Source organism: Leuresthes tenuis, unplaced genomic scaffold, assembly GCF_036924035.1.
Source record: "Leuresthes tenuis unplaced genomic scaffold, fLeuTen1.0.hap1 SCAF_1, whole genome shotgun sequence".
Lineage (NCBI taxonomy): Eukaryota > Metazoa > Chordata > Actinopteri > Atheriniformes > Atherinopsidae > Leuresthes > Leuresthes tenuis.
The window spans coordinates 14,914,425-14,937,998 of NW_027325355.1; the positions used below are offsets into that span (position 1 = coordinate 14,914,425).

General features: G+C 42.2%; 2 protein-coding genes across 2 annotated transcripts; both read left to right on the plus strand.

Annotated features, from left to right (window-relative positions):
• The first annotated feature begins 4,338 nt into the window (after positions 1 to 4,338).
• On the plus strand, positions 4,339 to 9,794 carry LOC140297317 (actin-related protein 3). Its single transcript, XM_072379740.1, has 12 exons — positions 4,339 to 4,536; positions 4,978 to 5,033; positions 5,995 to 6,119; positions 6,200 to 6,310; positions 6,740 to 6,835; positions 7,247 to 7,354; positions 7,436 to 7,579; positions 7,875 to 8,048; positions 8,143 to 8,235; positions 8,382 to 8,507; positions 8,602 to 8,685; positions 8,764 to 9,794. The coding sequence occupies exons 1-12, from the start codon at positions 4,493 to 4,495 to the stop codon at positions 8,857 to 8,859; spliced, it is 1,257 nt and encodes a 418-aa protein (XP_072235841.1). The 5' UTR covers positions 4,339 to 4,492; the 3' UTR covers positions 8,860 to 9,794.
• Positions 9,795 to 9,840: 46 nt separating this feature from the next.
• Positions 9,841 to 20,846, plus strand: LOC140290862 (transmembrane protein 182-like). Its single transcript, XM_072379375.1, has 5 exons — positions 9,841 to 10,205; positions 14,312 to 14,411; positions 14,512 to 14,634; positions 14,699 to 14,836; positions 20,534 to 20,846. Exons 1-5 carry the CDS (start codon positions 10,062 to 10,064, stop codon positions 20,797 to 20,799), a joined length of 771 nt encoding a protein of 256 aa, XP_072235476.1. The 5' UTR covers positions 9,841 to 10,061; the 3' UTR covers positions 20,800 to 20,846.
• The last annotated feature ends 2,728 nt before the right edge of the window (positions 20,847 to 23,574 follow it).

Sequence of the window (23,574 nt, forward strand, 5' to 3'; positions counted from 1 at the left end):
GCATTTTCAGGTGGAGCTGAACCAGATTTAACCTTGTGATCGTAACCCGTTATCGTGATCAGAGATTTTTCTGCCGGGTTCTGGTCCAGGACCTCAAGGTGTCAGCAGGGCCCCTGATCTCATCTGAGAGATGAGACAGAATTTTTTTAGATTTAAGATGCCATGCCAGTGCAGCATCTGCTGTTTGTTTTGCAAGCCGAAGTCATATCAAGAAGACCACAGAGAGAAGAAAATCAATAGATATGAATACAAAATGGGTCAAGGACCACAAAAACAGATAGAAAAAGTACAAAAGAAGGGACAAACTGAGCTTTATGAGGCAAAGAAGAACCATGAAAATATGAATGATTACACAAGTGAAACCAAATGGCCGCACAGATCTAAAATGAAGTGCGATAGGCAGAGAAGAGATGCAATATGACCAAATTCTGACCTAAAATGTGACACCAGCAAAGATGCAAAACTGATGCAAAAAGAAACGAGACGTAAAACATTCAAAGAGGGAAATAAAATGATCGAAATTGGTCAGAAAAACAACCAAAAGAGATGAAAAAGGCTATAAAAAAAAAACTTGCAGATGTGAAACAAGACAGAACTGGGACTAAAACGAGCCCCAGATGTAACAAAACAATTTTATGGAGAAACATATTCATGGTGTGGATTGTGTCACGCTAAATTCATTCTTTTGGTCCCTGCGGAGATGCTTTTGTTTTCACCCACAGGTTTTGCTCACATTCTTTAAACTACACATGGCCAGCTCCTTAAGAACGGCTTGGAACTACTCTGTTAAATTAGCCACAGTGTGCTCAACGTACGCGACCCCTCCTCTCTGTCTCGGGATTTTGTGCCTCTCTCTAAAGCATATTTTCTTATTTCACGCATTCGCTTGAGCCTCACAGTCTCACAGTCTTGTCCAGGAGAAGCCAGATAACTGCAGAGAAACCTGTTTTGTGACATTGAGCTGTTTCTACCCTCAGCAAATACAGCTTGCAAAATGCTCCCGCAGCCACACGCATGTGCGGGTTACTTTTAACGGCTTCACAGTACGTGGCAGAACTTGACAGTCCAATAGCAGCTCTGATGAGTGTCACAAATAACAGATGATTGACTTGTAAGTACCACAATAGTGTTTCCAAGTAATTATGTGCCTTACAATGCAGGAGAGCATTGTTCGAGGCACAATAAAGCAGCTCCCACTGGATAAATCTTGGGGAAACTTGCAATAATTTCGCCCGAGATGAAACACAATGACGACTTTGTTGTTGTTAAATGATAATGTTAACGCAGAAGCAGGAAGAGCATCCTGCAGTGTGAGGGCGCGCCTGTATGACTGAGCATCATTAAGACTGAACACAGAGGAGGGGGAAGAGGAGGGAGACAGGACCGACGATCACAGTGGGGAAGTGCCGACTGCAGATCCCCTGAGGTTAAGAAGCAGCAAAAACAGGAGATTATTAAAAATAATAAGGCCCTCCTCTGCTTTGCTCTAATGACGTGCACGCAAACACAGTCAAACCAAGGCTCTGGCAGCGGTAATACTTTAGCTGATGAGGGACCTCAGCTCATCTGCTCTGTTTGCTGTGTAGGATAAGAAATAAGGGGGAATTATCTGTTTGTGCGTGGGTGGGAACTGTTTCAGGTAGAGATCTGAGGACTAACGGGACAGCAAAATCAAAAACCTCCAGAGAGTCAATTACCCTTAGTCCGGCCACACAGCTAGTAGACAGTTTGTCTGTTTCAGTGCACCTGATATCATTTAATTCCTTTACCCGTCACTCGTGATTCAAGACCCAATCAACACCATTCACTCGATAAAATCTATCAAACCCAGGGTGTTCCATCAGTGAGGTCAAGCTTCACACAGATCAACAGATTTGATCACATCCACTTCAGTGCAAAAACCTCCATTCCAATAAGGAGAGGCGATAAAGAGAAGCAAATGCAGCTCAAGTTACAGCAGTGCAAAGGGGAGATGAAGCTGCGGGCGGTGTGAGCGTTAACAAGCCTCAGACTTGTGTTGAATACTCTGCACCTCAGCAAAAACAGGCAGGACAAATTATCGGAGAGTGGCTGTAAAAATCCATAGTTATGCTCATTGTTTCATCTCAGTAAACACGTTTTTTTTTATAGAAGGAGCAACAAAATAAATAATAAAAAAAAGACACAAGGAGGTTGGCTCATTTTGTGTGTTATTGTGGTAACTGAAGTGCTGGTTCATGATGAGGCTCGGGTGGCTTTCAGAAATGAGAGCACTGGTGCCCTCTAGTCTTTGAATCAGAGACGTGCAGGGATGTGAAGCACCGAGGCCTCTGGAATCTGACGGCTGTTCTCTGTGACCATGCAGAGGCGACGCTAACGCAAACAGTACAAGGAAACATCAGCGGCCAAAAGCTGCTTTTCATCTTTCTGCATCTAAAGTGAGGGTTCCTATCGTTCATCTTTAAAGTGGCAAACGCTGTCCCAAAGTCAAACATTACTATGATAGTGACTGTAGACGCCGTGCTTGGCTAAAGGGTCGTAACAAACAATAAAATATAGTGTAAGAGATAAAGCGGAAAACGAGAGAATTGCCCTGAGAAACTACAACTTCTTACTTGTAAGTGAAATGTTGTGTAGTCGGGTACGGTATGCCAATAGGGTCCTTATTCCTCCACCCCTTCGATTTGATGTTTAGATATTGCGAGCTGGCATTTCCAAGCGTTTTTAAAAGCTAAAGAGGATAAAAAAATAACAATTTCTTTATTCCTTGTGCAAGAGGCAGGAACAAAGACAGGCAGCTTAGGGAAAAAAAAACAAGTGGTTTACCCACAGTCAGTGGGGAAGCAGTAAAATGGTGCTTAAAGGAAGGTGAGGCACAAAGAAGTCAACATAAAAGGCAGAAAACAAACTCTGTGAGTCTGATGAGACACTAATGAGGGAAGTGAAATTAAAATCTGGCAAGCATGGTAACTTTTCAAGATAACACAGGAAGAGAGATCACAAAGCTCAAAATGTTGGGGTGTCACTTTTTCTCAAGGGGTGTCAAGCTGTCTCGTTATTTTGTTTCCCTTCACTGATGGTGAAAACACGCCGTAACTCAGAGGGATGCCGCGACAATCGAATGTTGCTGTTCTCACAGCCGCCGAGTTTTGAGCCATAACCACCGTCCCGTCAGCAGAGGGGACCGGACAACACCCGAGGGGCCGAAAGCCTTCAGGAGACTGCAGCAGCAATAAGGCTTGGTAGATTATTGGCTTTCTGTAGCCCGATTCATTGTGGCTAATTGCTGGAACATCTTAGATTCTGGAGGTGGTTTGGATAATCAAATAGAATTAAATGTCAGTCAACAGTTGCTTTAATCCTCTTTAAACAGGTTAATTTCTCTCTCTCGTTCTCTTATTGAGTTCCTCTGAAACTGAGTAATAAAAGGCAACCTTTTTGGTCTTACTTATTTCTGTGAAGCAAAAGGAGAGCCCGTGCTTCTTTGCTCCACAGCTGTCAGTGTTGAAATAAACAGTTTCACCCGGAGCTCTTGATCAAAATGTTCCATCAGGCGGCCTGAAGACGAGGACTGTTTCTATCGGAAGCAGCTGAGCCAAGAGCTTTAATGCGAAACGGGCTGCAGTGGATACACTAGTATGAGTGATGAGTCTGTCTGACGGAGAGCCAGTGTTCCCGGGCCCTAGGATTAGCTCTACTGTGGTGAGGCAAACTGGAGACAGAATCGAGCCTGAAAGCTCATTCTTGCTTTATAGTGTCTTTATCAGTGGCCCTCCATACCATCATGTGGGGTTTGGACTAGTTTGTGTGGCGGTTGATGGAACCTAAATCTCTTATAACTTCAGGTGGAGTCAGCTAGGTGAGAGGAGGTTGTTTGGTATTCTTTTGAAAAAGGGAAAACCTTCAAAAATACAAAGTATAAAGACAGAATTTCTTGTAATATTATTAGGACATTTAAAGGTTCTGAAAAAGAAGGTTAACATTGTTTGTGAGTCAGTTGTGTTCAGCTGTAGTTTGTATGATTAAATAAGTCAACATTTTTTAATGTTTTCTTCTTTTTAAACAAGTGAGAAAGGAGGGAAAAGGTAAATAATTTGTCATTGATTTCATTTGAACTGAAATAAGTGAACAGAAATGTTGAAATGAATGTGTTACTTATTTCAGTTTTTATAATTTGTTTTATTTCTTCCACGTTTTATTTTGAAATGTATTTTTAGTAATGAGTGTGTGCGCGCGCACGCGTGTGTCTGTGTGTTTAGCATTATAAACACGTTTCTCTAGTATGGCTACAATAACACTCTCCGTCCACCCGAGGGCGCTGTTTCTTCTTCAAAGCTGCTCACTGTAGATTAAAAGAGATGCCACCGAACCCGGAAGCGCTCCCGATGCAGCAGTGACTGCTGTTCGTTCAGGCGGCTGCGATTTCTATCAGTTCCTTATAAGGCATCCGTCAGTATCGGAGCACCTTATATTTTCTCTTCCACATCTATAGATCAATTAAAGGAGCGCAAGCATGGCTGGTCGGCTACCGGCGTGTGTCGTTGACTGTGGCACAGGGTAAGTAATCGAAGACGCTAGTTAGCTTTAGCCTGGTTTGCATTGGCCAGATAAGCGGTTGTCAAACTTCCAGCTAACGCCCTGCAGTATTGCTCTTTAGCTTAAGAGCTGCTAACGTTTTCACACCTTCTCTTCCAACTCTTTTATCCTTTCGTCGTCTGTTACAGCAAGCGTTAACGCTCCAAAAGTAAATGCTAAAGTGTCCTCTTCGTTTGTTTAATTTCTTTTATTTCCGTAAATGTCTGCGATCAGCTGCTGCTAGCTACCGAAGCTAACGCTACTTCCTGGAGACTCCTCACAGCAGAGAACAGAACTACCTGTTTTCTTTCTCGAAGTTCGTTACCTGTGTGTTGTTTACCGCAAATGTTTAACCATTTAAACGTTTTTCTTTCTTTCTTTTTTGAATGTCTGAACTTCAGTTGCTGTTTTCGTCTTTTTTAGGTACACAAAGCTTGGCTATGCAGGAAACACAGAACCACAGTTCATCATACCTTCATGTGAGTACACCCCCACCCACCAACCAGTAAAAGAAAAAAAATAGTTTGAATTAGCTTTTCCTGGAACAGTTTAACCACGATCACTGACATCTTTGGTCGCGCTCTTTTCATTTGTTATTATTTTTGGGGTTTCAAGTTTCAAGTGGATCTTTCGTGTCGTTTCCTCTTTCGTGTTCTGCTAAAAGACGGCGGATTGAGCTCCTTTTACGGCCAAACTCAGCGAGATGAGCAGCAACTCTTAAAGCTGACACCACATTATGAGCATACCTTCCCTCGGGGCAAGGAAAAGTGGAGCAGCGTGTGTGTGAAGCAGCCTTTTAATTAAAGATCTTTACCCTTGCGTTACCAAAGACAAAAAAGCTTTTTCAGGCTGATTTATTTAACCCTCACAGGTCATGGCATTGACTTTTCTTGCAATAATTTAGTAAGGAACTTCTGTTAAGTACGCATGAGTGTGCCGAACCCTATAGCTGCTTTATTTTTTTTCAGGCCATCACAGTTTCTGTGATTTATCTGACAATTGTCACAGAAGCAGCTGGTTTTGATTTGTTTTTAGCTTGTTTTAGATTTGGGGGGAGAAAAGTTTGCACTCGTGGGCCCCCTTGTGGGGAGCTTCAGAGCTTATAGCTCATCTGGCAGGAAACGGCCTATTCGCCACTCATTCACCACACAAGTATGAGCTCATTTACTGCAGAGCTGTTTTTCTAACCAGGAAATTGTTTAATAGATCCATCGGTGACCCCCGCTGTGTTCTGTGGTTTGTTGAAGCCTCTTCGACGACTGCTGGTTCCGTTTAAAACACAAGACATAAACCCTCCCTTTTTTCTTTGTTTATTATATCATATAAGCGGTACAGACAAGTTCTGAGTTATGAGCATTTTTCTGGTGAGGGCAGACTCAGGATCGTTGTCTCATTTAGATCAAATGAATATTTAATTTAGTCCATGTCGTTGGTCTCCAGGTATTGCTATCAAAGAGTCGGCCAAGGTTGGAGACCAGGCCCAGCGCAGGATGATGAAAGGAGTCGACGATCTTGACTTTTACATCGGAGATGAGGCCATCGACAAACCATCATATTCAACAAAGGTAAACAAAAAGGAAGTCGGGTTGTTTTTGTGTGGCCGGTTGTGTTTGATGTTGACGCCGTATTCTCTCCTCGCTCCCAGTGGCCAATCCGTCACGGGATAGTGGAGGACTGGGACCTGATGGAGAGGTTCATGGAGCAGATCATCTTCAAGTATCTGCGGGCAGAGCCTGAGGATCATTATTTCCTGCTGGTGAGACTTGACTCGCACACAGCGCTCAGGGTTCCGCTTCCACGTGTTTTTTTTTTGTTTGTTTTTTTTACTGCACATCTCGCTCCACCTTTTGAATTTGTTTTATTTAGACTCCAGTTTACCTTCGTGGTCACAGTTTGAGCTGCTCGGCATGTCGGTGTGTTCCATCAAAATGCTGTGAATGAGCTTGAGTGTCAAAGAGAGGCCACATGCTCATGTTAACGTTTTAAACCCATTGTCTTAGGAGGTGGTTCTCAGAATTTTATGGAAGCTCACATAGTCATGTTGTGTTCCTCGTGAACATTAATTTAGTGTCTGTATATCCCATATGTGCTGTACATATAAGGATATTAAGACCTGTACCTCACTTTTGGTCATAAATGATCAACCTTTTGCTTCTTGTCACCTTTTCCGCCCTTTTGTTTCCAGACCGAGCCTCCCCTCAACACACCCGAGAACAGAGAGTACACGGCTGAGATCATGTTCGAGTCCTTCAACGTACCAGGCCTCTACATCGCCGTTCAGGTGAGCTTACTAATGCCTACAAACAGCCATCCTGTATGTACTGTTAACCCCCTCTCCGAAGTGTCACCGCTGTGTTTGCTGGCCTCTTTGTTTAAAACCAAGATCAAAAAAAAAGAAGAAGAGCATCCGCTGTTCTTTCAGTTGTCTGACACACATATATGAAATTCTGGCTATTATTAGATTAGCCTCTCACACTCGCTGTAACCCAGTTAAGAGGAAGTTTATGAGGAAGTTCATATTCACACTTCTTCTTCTTCTGAGTCATTATGCATGGATCCTCTGTAAATCTTACCCCAGTAGAAATGGTGTAAACGTTTTTAGTGCACGACAGTGAAGACTTACGGTTCAGCCAAATGATTTAACGGTGCCTTTTTATATGAAAATATTCTATTCTAAACCCGTCTGTGTCAGGCCGTCCTGGCGCTGGCAGCCTCCTGGACATCCAGACAGGTGGGAGAGCGGACGCTGACGGGTACCGTGATCGACAGCGGCGACGGGGTCACGCACGTCATCCCTGTGGTAGGTGTCGCTTCCTAGCCATGGCGCTTCTTTTCTCCATCCTCGACCACGACCGTTAACACTCAGGCGTTTGCTCTCCAGGCTGAAGGCTACGTCATCGGCAGCTGCATTAAGCACATTCCTATCGCCGGGCGAGACATCACGTACTTCATCCAGCAGCTGCTGAGGGAGCGAGAGGTGGGGATACCCCCGGAGCAGTCGCTGGAGACGGCTAAAGCTGTAAAGGTGAGTATATTTGATGTTTACCTGCCCGCCCAGTCTTTAAAGGCTGTATGATTAGACCGCTCACATTCGTCAGAATTCAATTCTATTTTGAAATCTGCAGATGAAGCCATAAAAGGAAGTGTTTCATTCATCACAAAGTGCTTCTGATGTGTAGTTTTCTGTTTGGCCACCAGAGATCAGGGCAGCACATTTCTGCAGATGCAAACCTTTTTTCTTTGAGTTGTTTTTCCACACGTTTGCTTTTTCCATCCCCACGTTGAAAAATGTGCTCGGCCTTGTTTTTGTTTTTTTTCAGGAGCGCTTCAGCTACGTCTGCCCCGATCTTGTCAAGGAGTTTAGCAAGTATGACACCGACGGCTCCAAGTGGATCAAACAGTACACGGGCGTCAACGCCATCTCCAAGAAGGAGTTCAGCATCGACGTCGGATACGAGCGCTTCCTCGGGCCCGAGATCTTTTTCCACCCCGAGGTGCAGTAGCTGCTGTTCACGTTTCCACGGCTCAGCCTTGAAGGCGGCGTACGCTCCTCTGGCACATTTCTCACTTTACGTTTCTCTCCTCCAGTTTGCCAACCCAGACTTCACTCAGCCCATCTCTGAAGTGGTGGACGAAGTCATCCAGAACTGCCCCATCGACGTCAGGCGTCCTCTTTATAAGGTACAGATGTTCATCACCACATGCAATGACAGGGGAGTTGGCTGGTTCACGGTCATCATTGGTAAAAACAAAGCATGCGATCCTCACACCTGTGTTACGTTCCAGCACACAGCGCTAATCTGTCTTCATTTGTTAACGTGCTGCAGAACATCGTGCTCTCCGGAGGCTCCACCATGTTCAGGGACTTTGGCAGACGCCTGCAGAGGGACGTGAAGAGGACCGTGGACGCTCGGCTGAAAATGAGCGAGGAGCTCAGCGGCGGCAAGTTGAAGGTAAAGCACGAGCGCGGGAGTCTCCACGTGTTTGCTGCAGATAAAATAAGTTTTTGTTTGTTTGTTTTTGAGTGCGAGTGCTCTTTGTTCGCAGCCAAAGCCCATTGACGTGCAGGTGGTCACTCACCACATGCAGAGGTACGCCGTGTGGTTCGGAGGATCAATGCTGGCATCCACCGTGAGTATTTTCACCATCTTCCTTTTCTCGCGCACGTCACTAAAATGCGGGAAATAATCGAAACGACCGTCTCTGCAGCCCGAGTTCTACCAAGTGTGCCACACCAAGAAGGACTACGAGGAGATCGGGCCGAGCATCTGCCGCCACAACCCAGTCTTCGGAGTCATGTCTTAGGCGTGCCGCCGGAGCGCGTTCAGCAGAGGCCAGAAGGGGCGGGGGAAAGGGTAAAAAGGTAAAAAAAACAAAACAAAAGAAGAAAAAAAAAAAACCACAGAAGAGTCACAAAACTTCACAAGCTGCAAAGTCCCATGAGCCTTTGCACGGATGCTCCGACAGACCTGATCCTGAGCGACAGTGGACCAAACATGCTGCCCAAAGAGCGGGCGGCGTCCTCACGAATTGGATGGAAGAGGCGACTCGGCCCAAAGGATCCTGAGACAAAATGTTTACTGCAAGTAGGTTAATGATAGGCGATGAATCTTTAATCTCTGCGTGCCTCGTAGATGTTCTTATATAACCTCACAGGGTTGTAATTAATCAACAGGAGTCCTGTATAAATGTACTTCTCTCTGTATATGGGTTGGGTTCTTGCTATATGTTACATATTGAAAAGAAAAAGTTTGGGCTTAGCTAGAACATTTTTCCACAAACTTCATTGAATTAAGAAAAGAAAAAATGAAAGAGGAAAGAACCCACCGGTTTGCCATCCGGCGGGTGCGAACTTTAAGATGTTTTCACCAGAAATGAGGACCATTCTCTCTTCTTTTTGTGTCTCTTTGAACAAGAAAAAAAAAGTTTAGATTAAGAACAGATTTCTAGATGTTTCCCAGGCTGTCCTGTCCTGCAGTATTGTGACTGATCACCGCCGCTTTCCTTTGAATTCCTCTTATTTGTATTAATCATTTCTTGAACAAGCCGTCTCTGGAAGAAAAAAGAAAAAAAGACAAGAAAAAAAAAAAGCCGTATTAATATATGAACATGCAGTTTGAGCGACTGTTGTTTGACCATCACTGTTGCCTAGATCTCAGTAATACTGGATAGCCTTGTACTGTACCAAATCTGGATTTCAATGCCGGCATTCCAATAAATGCCAACGATGTATTTCTACAGTTGTGTTGTCTCGTTTGTCGAGCTTGTTTATTTCCCAGGAGTCTATTTGGGTTGGAGGGGATGCCTTCTTATTATTACACAGTTATTTCTGTCTGAGTGAAACTCCCTGTAACAGGATCCCTGCGAGCGTGATGCACATGTTTATTTTCATGCGCCTGATTGTCAGAAACCCTGCTGTGGAGGAGGAGGACGCGCAGGTTCCTTCGAGTGGAGTGTTTTTCAACATGAAATCTTTAAGAGAGTGAGAAATATCCAGATACAGAGACATGTCTCCTGCCGATAGGCTGAAGGTGCTGCTCTTTTTGGCGTTATTCTTTGGAGCGGCGGGGTTTTTGTTCATGTTGCTCTCCTGTGGGACGGAGTACTGGCTGCTGGCCGCAGAGTCGTGCGACGGCGGGAGCGACAGTAAGGTACTTCAGTGCAGCCTGTCCACAAAAACAAGTTTGTTTAAAAAAAAAAAAAAAAAAAGAATAAGTGACATCACGCAATGATTTGCAAATCTTTTAAACCCTTTCCATGGAAACTGTAGAACTGCTGCCGAACAAATGTTGCAGCTGAGAAACGAGAGAAGTGGGCACACGTTTTGAATTACGGCAGCGAAGACAAAAACATGTCTACTGGCCAAGAGAAAAGAAATCAGCTGTTGAGTTACTTGACAAGTTGATAACCAGATCATAACCAGATGGGCATGAAAAGGTTTTCCACTGAAAGATATATGTATATATGATTTAACAGTTGGTAAAACTCTTCTAATTCTAAGGTAAGGAGCTTCAGAGTGTCATGTGTTCTCTCCCTCCACAGATGGAACCTTTTAAAATGACCAATCTTAATCAGATTTATTGAATGCTGGGATGAGAGCAGTAATCTAATCTCAGGATTAGATTTAGACTCAACTTTTTTTTTTTTTTTTTCTCTTGGGATGACTCCTTCAGGGAAATTCAAGTCTGCAGCAGCTTGTACAAAAAATCTGAAGGATCAGCACACATTAGGATACAGTTTACGGCATGCATTCGCATGCAGTGGCTTTTATTAGCCGTGATATTGGGAATAACCGTGCTTTCGCTCTTACAACGCGCAGCGTACATGTTTGGCATTTAGGTGCGAGTAGAAATGGACTGAGACCTGATCTGAGAGGCCGATCCCACAGCTTGAGCACAGACACATGACAGTAAAGCTGGGATTCAGGATGTTGACACACAGTCGACTCTCATAGCAAGCGGGAACACAAAATGTCTTCTAAACATTTTCTAAACGCCTGACTCAGCTTTACTCTCTCTGTTTGAGGTAATGTTTTGGTCTTTCAGAAGGAAAGAAATGGAGGAGTTCATCCTTTTCTTTGAAAGAAATGTAACATTATGAAGGACTTTGTACTTGTAGAAATCTCCAGGCAAAGCTCTCATCACATCTGAGCTGCGAGGTAAAGGAGTCTAACCTGACTGCTTTACCTGTTTGACAATCAAATGTTGTCACTGAAATAAAAGGAATGTTTCTTACTTCTGATTTGATTTGAATCCCTCCACAGTCAGTCAGTTGGTTGATACTCGAGTTGTTTTCTTTTAGCTTCACCTTTTGGCATCAATGCTCGTGTTGGTGAGCTTCCTGTCTTTGATGACTTTCCGTTCTGTATCTCCACACTTGCCGCTCGCTGATGCAGGAAAAGACTATCTTCATTTGTGGAACCTCTTCACGGCGCTTCATTAAGTCTAACGGCATCACAGATGCCAGCTCAACCCCTAACCCTGCCTCCAGCACGGATTACTAAAATGTCCAGGCGACTCTGTGCTGAGAGCTCTGAGTATAGGCGTGGCAGGAAGCCAATCCGGCATATACCTGCTTTACGGCCCAAGCTCTCTCTAAACTTAACTGAAGCACCTGATGTAGCTTGACCCGATCATCCAGACTGTAGTTGGTGGTCTTCCCTTCTTTGTGCTCTTTGTTAGCGTGCTGTCAGAGGAGCTGGTGTCACTGGAGGCCTGTTCTTCCTTCTTCTGAGGCTCCAACAGTGACATTAGCTTGATGAGGTCCACAAAGTTTTCCAGGTCAGCCTGTACTGCCCGCTGGAATTTCTTGATATCATCCAGGGAACTCACAGCATCAAAGAGCAAATCCCAGGAACAACTCAGCTGCAATGCAACCCAGGTACCAAATGTCTGTTGTGTCAGTACAGGGGAAACCTAGAAAGGTCTCTGTAGCCGTCTACCACCTCAACCGCTCGAGAGCCAAAGTAAAGTGAAAATTCTAATAAAGACTTGTGTGAGTGGTCTGTTCCAGTCTGTGTGTGCATTGCACACACCATCAAAGAACTGTCAGGTCGTCATGGTGAAGAGCACATCATCTAGGATAAAAAGCTGATAAAGATGCATATTTGTTGCTGTAGCAACTTTAGGTGCCAGTAATGTATATATATATATATATATCAGGACACCTCAAACAACAAATTCGCATTAATGATCTATAAAAAATCAATTAACAATCATTTTCTTTTCTCCTTTTTCTTTTCATGTCAACCATAACAGTATGAATCAAGTTCAGCACACCTACAGTTCCCACTACAGTGGAGGATTTACTGGAGTTCAGTCAGGCTGTCTTTAGCCTGCTTCCAATTAGAATGTATTCACATATTCACACGAATCTGCTAAACAAATTGCAAATCTGTGTGTTTCCACTCACTACTGTCAAGATGTTTATTTAGACCTGTAACTAATTTTTCCAACAGGAAGAGAAAAAGAAGAGGACTTAACAAGAGGACTTAAAGCTCAAAAAAAGATAAAAGCACATGCATTTATGACATCACAGGAAATGAATGAGCTTATTAAATTACACATTTTCGCAGACAACCTTTTTATTTCTGTTATGCTAGCTCTCCCGTCTGCTTTGGCTGCAGCCTGTACTTTGCCGCAAATATTTCAAATCTTCACAGTTAATTCTTGATGTTAAAGATTACACTTTGCTCTCGTATGGGATTGGTCAAATAGTTCCAACATCATCCCTTTTTTCATGGACCAGCACATAGCCTAAATCAGAGAACTGGTGTCTCTTGCCAGTCACCAGCTTTATCTCCATTGTTGGGTTGGTTAAGCTAAATAACCTAGAGATGCTCTGGACACGTTGAACCTTTTTTGTGGTATCCACCCCTAATATTTCTGCTCACACAGACTATGCCACAAAAGTAGTTTGATAGAAATGCTAATTTTCAGCTAATGTGGTCGAGGTCCTCCAACAATGCACAGATGTTGACGTGCAAAAAAGTAGGAAACTCTCTGTCATTTCTTGGGATTTGTGCATCAGTTCTATTTTTTTTAACTTAAAATGAGGTAACCTCAACCTCAGATCAACAACACCACACAGCAAATCACACTGTTTGACAAAAACAAAATGCAGAGGCATTGAGCGACAAGCTAAGTCCCAGCCTTGCAGCTTCCTTTGGAATAAAGAGCTTAGTTGCAGCCAGGTGCTGCTAATCAAATGCATGTGATTATTTGATCATCAGCAAGTGTGTGCACCTCTGCAAAAGCAGAGTTTTGGCAGTTTGCTGGTCTGAAGCATTCGGACGTGTGTTAACACAGTGCCAAGGAGGACAGAAATGTGCAGTTAGCTTAAACGGTATTATGAAACTACTCCAAAGTAATCATTAAATCTATTTACACCACTATATTTACTTTTTTTTAAAAAGGCAGAAAGATTTATCGAGGAAAATAATGTTGGAAAATAAGGCCTCTCACATTCCACGCATACCAGAGCCTGCAGCTGCAACCAGACTAAGTCAGAATCTCCAGGAGCAGCTAGGAGCCACCTGATACAGGCCGGGACTGGTTCAGACAGGCCAGGAGAATACATGACACCATTAATTCAAGCAGAAGGAATTTAGTGGGTGAGGTACTGGCTGAAAGTCAGACCGATAGCAGAGAAGCTTTGGGTATGATCCCATTATTTCAGGGCAAAAAAAGATCCTTTTTTTTTCATAAGGAAAGGCAGGGTTTTACCAGGGATAGAGAGCATAAAAGCTTTTACAATGTAACAGAAAAAAACGTGCCTTTTTCTGGAAGGGTCTCAGGTTTAGTCCTTTTTTTCTGAATAAACTTGACTGCATTAATTTTTTTTACTCACTCCAATGGGTTTTTAGCTGTTCAACCTCTTAAGTTTGCCACAAATATTGCTGTAATGAAGTCAAACCTGGCCATGACCTGGATAGTTTGTACGTAATACCCATCAATCTGTAAAGGATTATAAGACCAGTTCCATTTGGAGTGCATCATCCCACAGTTTTAGATTAAATATTATTATTAATTCTTGATGGCACAGTGAGTGGATCACAACTCCCTTGCTGTCCAAATAGTAAAGCACTCCTTAACATACAGAAAAGAGGGGTACATTTATTTTAAATGCTTATTAAGGAATTACCAGCAGGCCACAGTCTTTATTTTACACCATCAGTCAGCAATTAGCTTTTTCAAATTTATTCTAAAATTGTGTCAAAACTGATCCCGTTTTATTTTATTTTTTTGGTGGGATCCAGCAGCATGTGAAGGATGTGAAGATCTTCCACGAGGGTCTGTTCTGGCGCTGCTCCTACGTGGCTGCTTCTGACGACTACTCTATATGGGACATTTGGATCTGTGAGATCATTCATTATCCTGTCACAGTTGTTGCTGCAACACGAATAGCACAAAGCGACATGATAACCTCTTTATATTAAAACTGCCTTTTCCTCATCAGCCAATCAGCCACTATCAAAGGTCTGCCATGCTGCCTTTCTCTTCCCGTTTCCTGCTCATGAGCCAGTGTGGGGGAAGCCGGACAGTGTACCCTCGGAGCCCTATGAGCATCCCTCTGCTATCGGTTGGTATAATTTGATGCATTGTACAAAGTATTGTGAAGATGATATTCATGGTAAATCTTTCAGTTTTTAGGACCTTCTGGAGCATCTTCCTCACCACAGGTGTGATGGCTGTCGTCATCGGTGGATTTTTTGTCATCTGTGCTGCGCCACTGACCAATCACAAACTCTACAGAGTGGGCGGGGCTCTTCACATTTGTGGAGGTAAGGATACCCCCCCCCCACCCTCTGCATTTTAACATGCTTTTTTTTTTTATCTCGTAACCAGCCTCCTGCTCAATTTCAATCTGTTAAGATTGTGCTGCTCATGGCGACAATATTGACTAAAACTAGAAGACAACCTTGTGATCCTTGAAATATGAAACAGCATTTAACAGGCTCTTCTATTTGTCCTGGTCCAACTCTGAACTCCAAAAGTTCACAGCACTTTAATCTTAGTTCTTTTTCAACCTTGTGGAAGAGTAATGCTGGATCAAATGTGCTTTCTAAATTCAAAGTCTGCCAACCGGGAATGACTCCTTGTAAGATTTTATTTTGACTGTCTTTCTCTGAAAAATCTCTGTGTTTCCAGTTGTAATTGAACATAGCATAACCAGAGCAGAGTTTTGGAGAAGTGAAGGAGGAAGAATCAGAGGTCAGTCGCAGGACAAAGTTAAAAATCTATGAAATTAAACATAATTTCGGTCGTTTCAAAGCTGATTGACTTCTTAAATGGCAGTTTTTGCAGAAGCCTAACCTGACCCGGTGTAGGTTACAATTTGAGATAAAATATCAACATTTAAAAAAGTATCACATTCTCTAAGACAACTGAAAACTATATAAGACCCCAGTGCTTTGACAAAAAGGGAGTCTCTTTTCACAGAGCAGCATCTTTATAAGAGACATTTCAGCTAACAGGGATGCTTTCGTGGCCAATAAAAGATTAAATTGAGTACCAGCGTACAGTCACATGAGAAAATGTGTTTTTTAAGGTTCTAGGTGACAGTTATTAAAGTTAGATTCATACTAAATCAGATGAACATCTGATCCGAGATGGAGAAGCAGTGTGTGAAAAACGAAGCACACCTCATAATAGTTTATCGAACCACTTTTAGCGAGAGTAACTTGAAGTAATCGATTTCTGTCTCATCTCGCAAGTCTCTCACATCGTTGAGGCGGTCTTCTCCTGGCAACCTTCCATAAAAGCCCTGAAATTGAAGACACATTTACCCCCCTTGTCATTTGGTGCAAGCATGTGTCCTGGGTGATCTGATCACAAGTGGATGGCTTCAACTATACGAGTTCACACGTGGCTTTAAAATCAATCTCAATCAGATCAATGTCCTGAGTCACCGCTTGAGATCAGATCTCGCCACATTCCACGAGGGTCCGGGATGGATTTCTCCACTTTTTTTTAAGCAGTCTGAACAGAATACAGAGTTTGGATCCTTGTCATTGAAAAAAATATTGATCAGTGGATTACCTGGACGTCTTATGCACGAGTTGCCTCAACAGTGACATTCTTGTTTTGATTATTGTTGCCACTGATTGTACCCAAGGTGGTCATTGTGTCACAAAAGGCTTTGCATCAATCAAATCAATTGATCAGTGAGCAGTCTGAATCTGACGGGTGGAAAGCCTCGGTAGCAGAGATATGCTGACACTGAGCTTTGTAAGTCATTTCCCTTATGCTTTTTTTTAATGTTCTCATATCACATCTGTTACATAACTGAGTTTACTGAAATGTTCATGTGTAAAGGGCCTTTTTTTTTAAAATCTTGTCTAGCATAAAGTTTGTTGTACACAATCATCTTATATGAAATGTCCACAGCTCTGGGTGTCCTGAAAAACCACAGGGCTCTCTAATAGAGATTTTACACCTGAACGCATCATATTGGTGGACCATGTATGGGAGCCAAACTCACAGACTCTTCTTGTTCTAAATATCTTAAATGGAATTAATTGGAGTCATTAAATATATTTAGTTGTTTTAAAGCATTTTGAATATTTTGATTCTCTACTTCTGGTTCAGTTTAAGACATGGTAGCTTAAAGGGGAACTCCGGTATTTTTAAACCTAAACCTTATTACTGGCATGAAATACGTTTATCTACTCACTGAGAATAGTTGGCAAAAGTCGGCGTCCTTCGGAAAATATTTAGATTACTAGTGAGTAGATTAACGTATTTCATGCCAGAAATAAGGTCTTGGTTTAAAAATGTCGGAGTTCCCCTTTAAGAGTGGAAGACATTCATGTGGTCTGTGACAGTTACAGATTATTTAAAAAAAAAAATCATGAAAAACTGTGAGGGGGAATTGACCAAAAAATTGCAAAGTGTTACGTAGAAAAACAATGCTCCCCATAAGTTACTTTTAAGGCTTTTATGGCATAGTCTGATTCAACTTGTTAAAAAAAAGAAAAGGGGTTATGTCTTAAAGGGGAACTCCAGTATTTTTAAACCTAGACCTCATTTCTGGCATGAAATACGTTTATCTACTCACCAAGAACAGTTTGTCCCTCGGAAGCTATTTAGAAAACTGTTATGTATCAGCTGTTATGTGGCTACTTGCAGCTATAGGAGAGCTAACAGAGGGTTTTTTCTACACAGACATTCTACTGGGACCACTTCATCCACACGCCCTCCTGGGGCACAGTTTATTTACTCCTTGCTCTGTGACAGTCGGCTAACTTCACATGGAGTTTGCTACTGCTAGTTTTGTGAAAAATGGCAGGATATTTATCAAATTTTGACAATGTGAACGACGACTTTGAGTAAGATGGACTTAAAAAAACTCACAAAGTTCTTCACATAGCACCGTGAAGGTATCTAGTTAAAATCATGAAACAGGTACACACACAAATAAAAAAAATAGAAATACAAAGACAAAACCAACAGACAGAACCAGTCAAAATAACACTACGACTCATTAAAAACCAGCCTGAACAGGTATGTTTTAAGATGTTTTTTAAAAATGTCCACAGTAGCTAAGTCTCTCAGGTCCTGAGGAAGAATATTCCACAACCTGGGTGCGACAGACTGGAAGGCTCTGTCTCCTCTGGTTATGCACCTGGTTCGAGGCACAACCAGAAGACCCAGGTTGGCAGACCTGAGAGACCTGCTGGGGACATGAGGGCGAAGAAGTTCAGACACGTAATCTGGTGCCTGACCACAAAGCGTTCTAAATATTAAAATCCAGACTTTAAAATGAATCCTAAAACTAACCGGAAGCCAATGCAGCGAGGCCAGGACAGGCGTTATGGCAACTCCGCCTAGATTTAGTCAGCAGCCTGGCCGCAGCGCTCTGCACTAACTGCAAACGGTTAATAGCTGCCTTGCTGAGATATGTGAATATGAAATTGGAGTAGTCCAGCCGAGATGACACAAACGCATGAATTATCAATTCTCGCTCGGCCTGCGACACCATGGTTCTCAGTTTGGCAATGTTTCTGAGGTGGAAGAAACAAATGCGAGACAAAGAATAAATGTGTTTGTCAAAGCTCATATGCTGGTCAAAGATAATGCCCACATTTCTCTGGGAGGAAGATACGTTGGTGCATATAGACCCAATGTACTCCTTCACAGCAGAAATGCAACTGTCTGGCCCAATAATGAGAACCTCAGTTTTTCTGGTATTTAACTGAAGAAAATTGTTGGACAGCCAGACCTTAATAGCTGACAAACAATCATGCAGCATATTCAGACCATCGATTCTGTTGGGGTTAAAAGAAAACTGTAGCTGAATGTCATCAGCGTACATGTGATAAGAGATGCCCTGGAACTTTCACCAAGAGGCAACATGTACAAAACAAATCAAATAGGACCTAAAACCGAGCCCTGGGGCACTCCACATGATAGGGGAGCGGACGAAGAAATAAACGGGCCAACAGCTACTGAGAAGGTTCTGTCAGAGAGGTACGAGGCAAACCAATCAAGGGCCCTGCCTGAGATACCAACATGGTCCCTAAGCCTGTCAGTAAGGATGCTATGATCCACAGTGTCGAATGCTGCACTGAGGTCGAGCAGCATAAGAACAGTACATTTACCGGTGTCAGGTGGCATCATCATGTCGTTAGATACTCTAAGAAGAGCTGTTTCAGTTGAATGCCTCGGACGATAATCGGACTGGAATTTGTCAAAGATCCTGTTCTCATTCAGAGCAGAGATGAGCTGATTAGCCACCCCAGGATCTTTGACACAAAACGCAACTTAGAAATGGGCCTAAAGTTTTGTGGAGAAGACGGATCCTGGTTGGTCTTTTTAAGAATTGGTAGAACAATGGCCTGTTTACAATAAGAGGGGAAACAACCAGAGACCAGTGAGCAGTTAACAATATTGAGCAGAGCAGGACCAATGGATTCTAAGACTTTTTTCAGCAATGATGTGGGTAATACATCTAATGGGCTGGAGGAGGTCTTCATACTACCCACTCAGTTAACTGTAACAGGGAGATGGGCTCAAAATGATCAAGTATTGCCTGCCACTTATATGGTACTTATATGGATGGCAATAGCCGCAAGTAGCAACACAACAGTAGCTATGTGCTAACAGAGCAATAGTACGCGTTCGTTCATTCATTCGTCTTAAAGTATTGGTGAAATACAGACAGATAATGTCTTATTTAGAGGCTGCATGGTCCCTGCCCTGTTCACTCCGTTATATAGATATACGCCAATCGCAAGTTTTCTAAATGGCTCCCGAAGGACACCGACTTTCGCCAAACTGTTCTCGGTGAGTAGATAAACGTATTTCATGCCAGAAATAAGGTCTAGGTTAAAGAAATCGGCGTTCCCCTTTAAGTGTTTCATTTGATTTGGTCTTTCTCACTAAGTGAGTCTGAAAAGGGCAAAGTTTTTAATAACCTTAGATTAATGATTACGATTAAAACTAACCACATACGTATTTCTATGACGACCGTGTGTTGAATATGTTTTCTTTGAAGTTTTTTTTTTTTTTTTTTTTTTCCTTAATTTCACCTTGAAAATATGGATGGCTTTCAGAAGTGCAGAGAAATGCAATTTATGGTAGTTATAAGATCCTAATCAGCTTAAATGGAAACAAAACACGCTCCAAGTAGTGGTTTTGATCGAGCTTAATTGGGGCTTAGGTTTCAAACTGCCTCAGCAGGGTGTTGCTATGGTGTTTTAAGCTTTTGGCTGAACCCAAGCATTCCCAAACAGTCCCCCATCTTCAACGTTCTGAACTCAAAACATCCACTCCCTTGCTGTGCCAAAGCTCCACGTGCATCAAATGTGTTGCTCAATATCAAAACGAAGGGAACTATTTTTTTTGTAGGAGCGTTGCAAAAAATAACACAACAAGGTCCCAGCGTGAGCTTGTAACCTGAAGGCATACTTGCGGAAAAATGCTAAAAATGTTTATGCGAGCGTCCAATTCCGTCTTCAGCAAAGGTAACCCAGAAATGAAGAGGTAACGTCAGCCTGGACTTTTTGCAGTCTGTGAAAAAAAAAAAATCTTTTTTTTTTCTCATTTATTACAAACAAAACAGCTTTGAACATCACGCAGGCTAATAATAGTGCTCAGTTCATTCTTTCTCCTTTGAGCAGTTAAGACAGAAATAAAAACATTACCCGCTGAGCCTCTAAAAACTCCTCCAGGTTTCCAGCTGTCCCACAGTGTGAGGACAAAAGAGTAATAAATGGCATCCTGACAGAACAAGACAAACAGAGCACGCGATGCGGCTGAATTAAAGGAGTAAATGGCAGGTGTTGTTTGAAAGCAATTTGTAGTAAGACGACACGTCTGAGGGAAAACAAATCTGTGACAAGACATTTGATTTCCTTGATCCTCTAAAAAAAATCCTGTTTTTTTTTATTTTCTTTAATTGTTGCTTCAGATTCTTTGAAAAAGTTTTATGTAAAACTGAAGTGGATGATCTCGACTGCTTTGTGTGTGTCCGTCAGGCCTGTGTCTGCTGGTCGTCATGGTGATGTATCTGATGTGGGTCCAGGTCCTGGACACACTGGAGCAGTTTGTCCATCGAAAAGCCTCCAGCTGCCCTTCTTTCCATCTCAGCATCCAGCACGGTCCATCTTTCCTCCTGGCTCCTGTGGCCGTCTTCTTCTGCCTGCTGGCCGGCCTCCTCTTTGTCCTTATGGGTGAAAGTGTTCAGGGGATGGAGCTGGACCAAACAGACAAAACCCCCGAACGTTCAGCAAGTGAACTTTGATCATAGACGCTTCACTGGATTTCTAGTGGACTTGAAGGTGTGAGAAGGTTAAATGAACTTATTACTAACTACTTTCAATCTTGTATGAAAATACCACCAGGATGATTTTCAGTGTTGAGCAGCTGCTTAAAGTAGCTTATGGCTGCTGAATGTCGGGACAATGAGTATCGATAATAGTAGGACATAAACCTAAGAAGGGGAAATTGAGAGTTTGATCTTTAAATATATGCCTTTTGGAGCATGATAACACGATGAGGAGCTTAACAAGGAGTTTTGCTTTCAAGATTCTATCAATCAGGAATATTGAGTTGATGAAATATCATGTTTTTGATTTTTAAAAATTGTTGACGTTTGTTAAGTGTTTCAGTTTTTACGTTAATCACATCTCTGCTCAACAGCTGTTGAGGGTTGCAATTCTTATTATCTTCATTATTTTATAGCAGCTACAGAGTTTTATTAAATCGGGATCAGAGGAACTGCACCTGAAAGCATCCATAGAAATCAATTTCCATGGGAAACCTGACCTATAAGCTTTTTCTTCACTTAATGTTATTACTATTGTCTTTTTTTTTTTTGTACACTTGGCAGTTTTATTTAAAGGACTCAGCACATCTGTAGGCATCACTGGATCTGTATGAAAATGAAATATTTTGCAGTTACCACTGGAAATTTCACAGAAATACATGAAGAATTACAGAGTTGAAGCCGGACAGGTTCGTGTTCGAATGAAACGGATCAGAATACGGATTTTCCATGGCTGGATATGGTTTTAAAACCCAATATGGAGAACTTAGAATATGTTCCAGAAGAGATACACCGGACATGTAGCTGCATTTGAACTTAAATAGCTTTAAAGGCCTGTTTATACTGTACTGAATCAGCCATTTTTGACTTTTGACGTATTTCCTTATAGATTTGCTCTTACTCTTACATTAAAATAGATGGGAAACAGATTCTTAGACTCCATTTCACAGTGAACATTTTCATCAAATAAAGACCCCCCACCATTTTTTCATAGCCCAAATTTTAATGCAAAATCTCTCAGTATTTACACAGTATAACTAGTGGATTGTCACTCAAACCAAGGAGGAAGATGAAAAAATAGTACTTCCATCAGAAATCCTAATTGGAAGCTTTCATTTAAAGCTGGCCATTACAAATTATTTTTCTAATCTACTGAACAGATCCCACAATGATTAATACTCACCCTCACTGTGCTTTTATTACAACTGATAAATCAATTTTGACAAAAGTGGGAAGAAGAGGGCCTGTGTGGCTGCTGCTGCTGAGTGTGTTTGAGGGATTGAGTAGATTGAGTGTGACTGTGGCTGCCTGTCATTAGGACATCACGTCGAAGCTCTGAGATACTGGGTCAAAGGGATGGAGATAATAATAAATTAGACTGTCATAATCCATTTTCTGACAGGTGGGACACTTCACAGGAGCTACGTAAAACTGCCAACAGCCACTAGATGGGAGTATTGGCTCACTTTGGGCTGTTCTTTCTGCTCAGAAAACAATTTATCTCCCCCCAATGATGTCCGAAAAAACAAACATCACTGCAAAATGCTGAGTTGCACTGATCGCATCGGATTAGGCCTGCAAAGGGATGGAGCCAGGAGCAAAAATTTGCAGGTGATAATTAAGTCAACTCCAGTAATTTCCCTGACAAACAAAAGAAAATGATTCTGCTTCCAAGTTCAGTGCACTTCACGTTATATCAGAAGGAGGGGGTCGTGGAAGCTCACAGTCACACCTTTATAATTGGAAAAGGCAAACAAAAGTGAGACCCTGAAATGATACAGTGATTAAAAAAAAGTGTGTGTGTGTGTTGGGGGGGGCAGTGCGCATCAGTGAGTATTTTAATATTCTATCATGTCTGATGCTCCTTTTCTTATCCATCCCTTTGCTTTTTAATCTCCGCTGTGAAATAGGTGAGTATAATTACACCTGAACATGTCACATTCACTTCCCCGGCCCTCACCCTGTTTAAACGTCTCTGTCACCTCCTCTTTCTCGCCACCAACAGGCAACACAGCTAGGTTCGTCTTTACTTTCTAATGAACACGAGGAGACCCAGTCATATCGCTGGGTTTCAATCTGTGAGGTTGTGGCAGATTCATTACCTAATCCTGGAGTGTTTAGCGCAGGTGTGGCCGTCATATGCGCATGCAACACATTCCACCATTGTAAGAACTCCTTTATGTCACATCATTGCTCTGGGCTTTTGTCCTCAGGAGATGGAGCTGTCAACAGCAATAGCACGAAATTCTGAGTGGGCAACTTTTCTTATATGGCTGTTTTAGACAGTGTGCTTTGGTTACATTTAAAATTTACTTAGAAAAAACAAGCTTTTAGAGCATTTAGAGTTTGAAAGGTGGTTTCGTCATGGGATACTCCTGTGCATCAGAAATTGTCAGTTACCATCATTTGTATCATTAGCTGCAGTTAGCATTGTCCAGCTAGCTATTTACAAATAGTTAGCACTTAAAGAGTCTATAAAGTCAGTGTTTGAATGTTTTTACATATCTTGTCACTTAAGCATCAATACTTGGTCAGACAACGAGAGGTCACTCTGTGGGTTTTATGTGTTGAGTTTGTCTTTTTCAGGAAAAGCAGAATGTTTTTTACTTTTCGGAAGCTAGCTGTTTCATGGAAACTGATGTCTTTTAACATGAATTTGCACATGAACAGTGTTGTTCATGCTTAATTCCATGAAAGTTCTGTTCACACAGATTAAAAATGAATGAGGTCATTTTCTTAGTTCACAGTCTG

What these genes read in the sequence shown, in the direction of transcription:
- LOC140290862 (XM_072379375.1), top strand. Translation starts at nt 10,062, where the DNA reads ATGTCTCCTGCCGATAGGCTGAAGGTGCTGCTCTTTTTGGCGTTATTC. An exon ending in ACGGCGGGAGCGACAGTAAG is followed by an intron (nt 10,206 to 14,311) that starts GTACTTCAGTGC and finishes GGTGGGATCCAG; the next exon opens with CAGCATGTGAAGGATGTGAA. An exon ending in TATATGGGACATTTGGATCT is followed by an intron (nt 14,412 to 14,511) that starts GTGAGATCATTC and finishes TTTCCTCATCAG; the next exon opens with CCAATCAGCCACTATCAAAG.
- LOC140297317 (XM_072379740.1), top strand. Translation starts at nt 4,493, where the DNA reads ATGGCTGGTCGGCTACCGGCGTGTGTCGTTGACTGTGGCACAGG. An exon ending in ACAGTTCATCATACCTTCAT is followed by an intron (nt 5,034 to 5,994) that starts GTGAGTACACCC and finishes GTTGGTCTCCAG; the next exon opens with GTATTGCTATCAAAGAGTCG. An exon ending in AGACGGCTAAAGCTGTAAAG is followed by an intron (nt 7,580 to 7,874) that starts GTGAGTATATTT and finishes GTTTTTTTTCAG; the next exon opens with GAGCGCTTCAGCTACGTCTG.